Raw genomic sequence first — 7738 nt, 5'->3', positions numbered from 1 at the left:
ATGAGAAGCTCCCACTAGCTTATAGGAAAATCTTCTCGAGAGGTCACCCATCCCGTAGTGTCATCACCTAAGTGTACTTATTTTCCAAGTGACTATCCACTAGGCTAGTTCTTTTTTTTGTTCTATACTACAAACATAGTTTTAATAAGCTAGTCTTGGGAGGGTTTCCCAAGTCTTTCTTCCATGAATTGGCATATAATACCTCATTAATAATAACAATTATCTTCATAAGTAGAGCCAATTTCATAATTAGAGCTAATTTTTTAAAATGTGCTACGTAAATCAATTTTCTTTGGAATGTATACACACATTGTTTATTAAAATAAACTAAGTAATGGGGACATTGCACTATGTAAGCTTATGAGATGAGATTAAAGGGGGAATCTTCTTTTGGAGATTTTTCTTTTCGATGCTTGAAAGAGAGAGAGAAAGGAAGAGAGGAGGGTGTATGAGAGAGAGAGAGAGAGAGAGAGAGAGAGAGAGAGAGAGAGAGAGAGAGAGAGAGAGAGAGAGAGAGAGAGAGAGAGAGAGAGAGAGAGAGAGAGGAATATAGGAAATCTAAGAGCAAAGAGACCTCAAGAGCTAGTGAATTTGAAGGGCACATTGACAATCCCAATCAGCCTATTCCCTCTTTATGCTCCTCATTCTCACAAATACCCCCTCCCCTCACTCATACTCAGTCCATCATCTCTCTATCCCCCCCTATAAATCTTCATTTCTACCTAATCTTCAATCCTCACCTTGTTGTTCAAAGGTTTAAGGAAAATTTCCTAGTTAAAGAGATCATACTCACTTGCCTATATCAAAGAATCCATTTCTCTAATCGTGAGTATCATCTCAATTTCTACTCTATCTATGGACATCTATCAAGTTCCTTTACTAAGTTGAATATTCTTGCTAGCCTTGCCAAATTCCCAATTTAAAGATCATATGAGTATCAAGCAAGGAGGTGTTATAATAATCAAGGAAGGAGCTAAATAAGGAGTGTGTGAGGAAGAATTCATGTGTTCATGATTGCTCCCAAGAAAGAAAGAACTAGAACCAGATGAGAGATTGCATAAGCAAATGGGGTTTCACCTACACCAACCCAAGTTTAGGTGCCCTCATAGCATCTAAATGCATTACTCATTACAAAATAATGAAAGTAGAGAAATTTAAGATTAGTATTAGTCTCATGATATTCTTGTGGGTACACCCAATTAGAGTAGCATGACAAAAAGCTAGGCTTTCTAGGAGGAAAAATTTTGCAAGAAGCATTCCCCTCTCATGATAGGCCTAGTCCATACTTAAAATACCATTTGATTGATCAATTTTAAATGTACAAATGAAGGAACAATTATGGTTCACATGTAAAGAAAATCACTAGCTTAGGGCTATGAATTGAAAAAGCATTAGAATCAATTCTCTAATTTTCATAAAAAAGATAGTATAATGGAGGTATGCTATAAATTCTCTTTTGTTTTACCCCATACCCAAGAACAATCAAGAAGGCTATTCCAATTTAGGTGAAGGTGATCCTCAAAATTGTCCTAGGAAATTCCTTTTATTTAGAGAATCAAAATAATAGGATATTATGTTCTTTACAGAATCAAATTGATAGAATAAAGTAGTGATTGTACAAACTCTCTTGGAATTTAAAAAATCATGCTTTCTTAAAGACAAAATTTAAATTTATTTGTGTCTATGTCAATATTACATGAAAGGGCATGTTCTAATGGGTTAATCAAGGAAGTCGTTTTGTATGTTTCAAATATAATTGTAATAGGACTAATCAAAAAACTAAAACTACACCTTTGCGGCAAGGGAGTGGGTGAATCTTTGACAAGTTCATCCTACCATAGGTTAGTCTCGATTAGCCAAGAGGTTTTCCAAATAAACATTAGGCTAGGAAAATTAGAAAGATTTGAACTTTTTTCTTTTGTCTTAGAGCTATGCCATTTTGACCCCTAAGTGGTCCTATGCATTAATCGACTGTTGAACTAGCATCAACTAATTAATCAATCCCAAATTCCTAGTGTCAACACTAACACTTATAGGTCAAACAAATGCCCTACGACCGAAACTTACACCAGACACCACCTAGTACCTTTCCACTATAAGTATTTCAACTTTTGCCTTTGACGCCCACTAGCATCTCGAGGCCCTTTGCCCATCATTGTGAATTAACTATCTTGCACAATACATATGCACCCCACATTTGCACATTTGATTAAAAACTTAATCAAATGCTAAGCAAAGCATCAAATTTTCACGTTCCCATGACAAAAGTCATCCTTAAATTATTGGTAGAATTGATTAAGAGACTAGATATTTTTCAACGTTTAAATTTGTCAATGGTATCTCCTAATTTAATAATGGAGAGGTCTTGGTCAAGTATGGATGCAATTACTGAGGGGATAACTTTGGGTCTAAGTCTAGCGACCTTGTCTTGAGCCCTAGTTTTTCCTGCATTATCTGTGTGGAGAGAACTAAAAATAATAGCAAAGTCACCATGTACTAGGGCTATGTTTTGTTTTTTATGAGCCACTTTATTACAATTATCATCAACAAGTAGTGGTACTAACTCATTTTTCATTTTTCTTTTAATTATTTGGAACATTTAGTTTGTGGGCTTATCTAAATTGCCAACCCATCAGCAACTTTTAATACCCCTTAATATGATCATTTTTCAACTTCTATTTCCTCCCCTTGTTTAAGTTTGATTTTTATCTTTAGTAGTTTCTCTTGAGCTTTTAATACCCCTTGATTAATTATGGTTACCGACTGAATGCATTTTTCATATTTCTAAGTCCTAATCTTTCTTTTTTTAGAGATTGAGTGTGGTTTGACTCCTTCTATTCTTTATGCGGCTTATTGACAAATGGTTTGCAATTATAAGAACGCAAACTCAAAATTAGAAAATTGGATGGGATCCATAAGAGATGCATAATCACAAACAAGTATAAAGCTAAGAAGCAGGCACATACAAGTTAATAGAGTTTATCAAGCCCATAAAAATCATTAAAAAGAGGGAGAAACAGTCGAACCTAAGAGGAGCTAGTAATGAGATGTTGTCACCTAGCTATAACTTGCTTTAGTTAATAGAGTGGCTTTTTGTTTTCTTGGGTGGTACTTCATCAACTTGAAGGAGTCTCGATAATGGCACAGACATGAGCCTTGATCAAGGTGTAGGTTGATTGATCACAAATATAACAAATGACATGTGCATGTCAATGTGCACAGTGCACTACATTGAGTTGCACAAGTCTATTTACCTATGTGTGTCCAAGGCCCAGGAGCCAAGACATGCCTAAGTCATCAACTCATGTGTGTGAGTTTTGGCTAAAGGCAAGTCACCTTCCATGTGCAAGTTATTGAGTAGGAGAAAGTTTCGAGAGACAATGTCTTGCTTCTAAGTGAGGAGAGAGAACACATTGAGTAGGAGAGAGAAGTTGTATTGAGCTAGGAGAGAGAAGGAATTGTCCATTCATGTGATGCCATGTGTACAAAACTTTGGACAATTATCAAAGTGCCTCAATTTTTCAAGGCACTCCATTAACTCCTACCAATTCTGACATGGAGCTTGATAGAGTGGAAATCATAGATCCACACTGCTAATAACTTGATTATGTGGACTTGTGCAAGTAAAATTTACGTGGGCTTGGCCCAACTCTAAGACCTTGTGTCTAATTTAGAGGTGATTGCGAATTCTACGAACATTAACTTATAAAAACCAAATATGCTCGGTTTTTTATGAACATTAGAGTAAAACTATACTCAAGAGTCAATATTCCCTCAAAAATTTTGTGGATTTTTATGGAGAAAAGTGATGCTATTTTGATGGAACGCTCATTTCGCCACAAAAGCCTACGTGTGGCTCTTGGAGGGTATATACACCACCGGGTAACCGACGACCCTTGGAGGGAGGAGGAGCCGCTGCGGCGCAGAGATTTATCACTTTGTCTCCTGACACACACACCATGCCTCCTTCCTCACCGCTGGACCATCTCAAGAAGCAGAATCACCATCACCATCATCATCATCATCATAAGAAGAAGAAGAAGAAGAAACAGCATCAGAGGTAGCTGCCCAGGTGCACCCAAAATCCGACACCTAGTCACACGCCAAGGCAGCAGCCATGGCTTCCCTGGCCCTTCGCCTCTCCCCTGCCCTTCATCTACACCAGCAGTCTCTCTCCCCCAATTGCTGCTGCAGCAGCAGCTCCCCTAAACCTGCCTCGGATTGTCGAGCTCCCATTGGTGGCGGATACAGAAACCACCTCTATGCCTCTTCCTCTTCCGCTCCCCCCAATGGCCCTGGTGCATCAGCAGGCTCTTCTCAGCTGCATGCCCTCGCTGAGAGTGTCTCCTCCGCCGAGGTCCAGAGCGAGCGCCTTGTCCCCCGCGTCGAAGAGAAGGATGGCTACTGGGTTCTGAAACCAGACGCCAGAGAAGGCATCAACCCTGCTGAAAAGGTATCCACTAATTATAAGTAGATTACAGATAGCGTTTTGATGAATTATAAGAATGTGAGTAAACCATAGCTTACTGACGAGTTCTAATCAGTCCATGTTTTAGATGTGCAATCATTTTCTTTCAAATGCCAGGAAGTCATTCATCCTTGGTCCTTTTTATCAGATCAAGCTCGAGAAGGATCCTATGAAGCTCTATGTTGAGGGGGAAATCAAATCCCTTGCACAGAAGTCTATGGAGGAAATTGACAGCTCCAAAGAGACCAAAGATGATATCGATGCACGCCTCAAATGGCTGGGTCTCTTTCATAGGAGGAAGCATCAATGTGAGCTGAAGACTGATTTTGGATCGGTTTTTGAACAATTACCGTGTATTTGGGTTGTTTCTTAGTGAGAGGTTACCCTTCATTCATTGTCGGTGAATTGTAAATTTGTTCTCAGATGGGAGGTTTATGATGCGCCTGAAGCTGCCTAATGGTGTGACAACCAGTGAGCAGACTCGGTATCTAGCAAGCGTTGTGGAGAAATATGGTGCGGAGGGCTGTGCAGATGTTACGACACGCCAGAACTGGCAAATCCGGGGGATCGTCATTGCAGATGTGCCTGAGATTCTAGAGGGCCTCAAGAATGTTGGTTTGTACAGCTTGCAGAGTGGCATGGACAATGTTCGCAATCCGGTTGGCAACCCCCTGGCAGGCATTGACCCTCATGAGATTGTAGACACGCGTCCATACAACAGTGCTCTCAATGAGTTCATCATTAGCGGTGGCAAAGGGAACACAGCCATCACCAATCTGTGAGTTCATGTTGCTCTGATTCAATGCTAGGAAGAACCAACAATTTTCTAATGCTTTTCGTTGGAAGGTCCAGTTATTGCTTTATCAGTAATCTGTCAGTAGTAGGAGCCAGTGTTTCTATGATTCTTGGTTAGACTTCCGAGGAGTGGGCCTTTATCTTTAAATTCTGTTCTTCTGTCTTCTAATTTATTTCTTTGTTTTCCGGCAGTCCTCGCAAATGGAATGTCTGCGTTGTTGGAACCCATGATTTATTTGAACATCCTCACATCAATGATCTTGCTTATATGCCTGCCATGAAGGATGGGAAGCTTGGATTCAATATTCTAGTCGGTGGGTTTTTCAGTCCAAAAAGAGTTGCGGAGGCAGTGCCGTTAGATGCATGGGTTGCAGAGGAGGATGTGGTGATCCTGTGTAAGGCTATTCTGGAGACATTCAGAGATTTAGGATACAGAGGAAACCGACAGAAGACACGGATGATGTGGCTTATAGATGAGCTGGTAAATAGTCTACTTTCTTTCGACTGCACTATTCTTGGATATTCTTTTATCATTGGCTGCATGGATTTTAAAAGTTCTCTCAAGCATAAGAAAAACTTTTGATTCTCTCTCTTCAGTGAGACCAGTAGGAATTCCTTTGATCGAACAGTTGTATGCATGCTGCTAAAGAGCAGTCAAGTCCTTAAGAGCGATTCCCATTTTGCTCACAACAAATGCTGGAAATTCTAGGGGGATTCCTTTTTTGCACACAGAAAATGCTAGAAATAATATAAGTTTACTCAGAGGGTTTGCTAGAAGAGAGAGAACAGATGTCCTGCATCAGACAAAAAGACAATGTGCTGCTTAAAATCAAAAGAACCCTTCTGTCAAGTAGAGGTCTGCCTCTAAGTTGAGAAGACACAGAGAGTCAAATTTGCAGCAAATATGTATATGTGCAAGTGCTCCGATGAACCATGTACCTAACGTAGGCATATGGTTTGTGCTGATCTGTGCAGGGTGTGGAGGTTTTTCGCTCAGAGGTGAAGCAGAGGATGAAAAGTGGGGGAAAGAAGCTGGAGCGTGCAGCCGCGAAGGACATGATTGATGTGAATTGGCAGCGGAGGGAGTACTTCGGGGTAAATCCTCAGAAACAAGAGGGGCTGAACTATGTGGGCCTCCATGTCCCTGTGGGGCGTGTACAGGCGGAAGATATGTACGAGTTGGCACGGCTTGCGGACGAGTATGGGAATGGGGAGCTTCGATTGACAGTGGAGCAGAACATTATTCTGCCTAATGTTCCCACTGCGAAGGTGGAGGCCCTGCTGAAGGAACCGATTCTGCAGAAATTTTCACCATTCCCTTCATCGCTGATGGCCAGGCTGGTGGCATGCACAGGAAGCCAATTCTGTGGGCAGGCTATTATCGAGACAAAGGCTAGGGCGCGCGAGGTCACAGAAGAATTGGAGCGCACGATGGAGGTGCCTCGTCCTGTGCGGATGCACTGGACAGGCTGTCCGAACTCGTGTGGGCAGATCCAGGTTGCAGACATAGGGTTTATGGGGTGTATGACCCGCGATGAGAAGAAGAAGGTGGTGGAAGGTGTGGATATTTACCTGGGTGGTCGTGTTGGTGCAGACTCTCACCTGGGCGATGTCATTAGGACAGGGGTTCCATGTAAGGATGTGGTGGGTGTTGTTCAGGAGATCTTGATTGAGCACTTTGGAGCCAAGCGCAGAGAAGAGGCGGCTTGATTCCCGTTGCTTCATCGTTCCTTCTGCAAAATTTTGAATGTCATTGTCAGCAGCCATAATAACCCAACCAGAGCTGTCATACTCGGATAGCACAAGTGTTAAGAGCTCCTACAGTAAGTCCCGGACCCCGGTCCTTATCCTCTCGAGGCTACTGAACTTGTAGCGTTTCGTCCCTCGGCTGCCAATTTGCCAAAGCCCAGAAAGAAACAAAGTGAGCTAGAGGTATTATACAACTTCGAAGAGTTTCCACTTCAGAGCATTTGTATGATTTTTATCTACATTGTAAAGTTACAGGGAAATGTACAACAAGATAAAATAAGGAACAGCATGAGATGGGAATCTTGATGTAAAGATTGCAGCTTCAGAACAGGTTGTTAAGAGGCTGACTCTCTCTCTCTCTCTCACACACACATTCTTTGGATTTTGGGTACGCCAAACACGCATGAAGAGCCCACTCTTTTAACCTCTGGTTTTATGATCAAGCCCTAGCAGCCAGATGTTCACAAGCAGTGGTTCATTGTAGGCTTTCTGATTTGAAGGTTTGGCTGCTTAATCTAAGAGCTGGCCCACCACCCTAGGGTGAGCAAGGTAAATGGCTAACCACACTTGGGAAGAGGGAAGGAAATGGAAGGTACTAGGTAGGAATCACGGATAACATTGATTGGAGAGGAAATTCATTTGAAAAAGAAATGTGATTGGGTCCCTCATTTCCTTTTGTCAACCTATTGGATGTGTCCAATGGGAGAGTGAGAATTGGCTTCACCT

At 41.5% G+C, this 7738-nt stretch overlaps 1 protein-coding gene across 1 annotated transcript; it reads left to right on the top strand.

Annotated features, from left to right (window-relative positions):
- Positions 1 to 3870: 3870 nt before the first annotated feature.
- On the top strand, positions 3871 to 7340 carry NIR1 (nitrite reductase 1). Its single transcript, XM_087678390.1, has 5 exons — positions 3871 to 4453; positions 4617 to 4776; positions 4892 to 5246; positions 5456 to 5744; positions 6239 to 7340. Exons 1-5 carry the CDS (start codon positions 4118 to 4120, stop codon positions 6971 to 6973), a joined length of 1875 nt encoding a protein of 624 aa, XP_087534516.1. The 5' UTR covers positions 3871 to 4117; the 3' UTR covers positions 6974 to 7340.
- The last annotated feature ends 398 nt before the right edge of the window (positions 7341 to 7738 follow it).

Source organism: Lygodium microphyllum, chromosome 5 (genome assembly GCF_053477565.2).
Source record: "Lygodium microphyllum isolate KBCC chromosome 5, Lygodium_microphyllum_v1.1.10, whole genome shotgun sequence".
Classification (NCBI taxonomy): domain Eukaryota; kingdom Viridiplantae; phylum Streptophyta; class Polypodiopsida; order Schizaeales; family Lygodiaceae; genus Lygodium; species Lygodium microphyllum.
This window is presented reverse-complemented; position numbering and strand designations above follow the sequence as displayed.

Coding starts and splice junctions, on each gene's coding strand:
- NIR1 (XM_087678390.1), top strand. CDS start 4,118: ATGGCTTCCCTGGCCCTTCGCCTCTCCCCTGCCCTTCATCTACACCAG. Junction 5,247..5,455: donor AACACAGCCATCACCAATCT/GTGAGTTCATGT, acceptor GTTTTCCGGCAG/TCCTCGCAAATGGAATGTCT. Junction 5,745..6,238: donor TGTGGCTTATAGATGAGCTG/GTAAATAGTCTA, acceptor TGATCTGTGCAG/GGTGTGGAGGTTTTTCGCTC.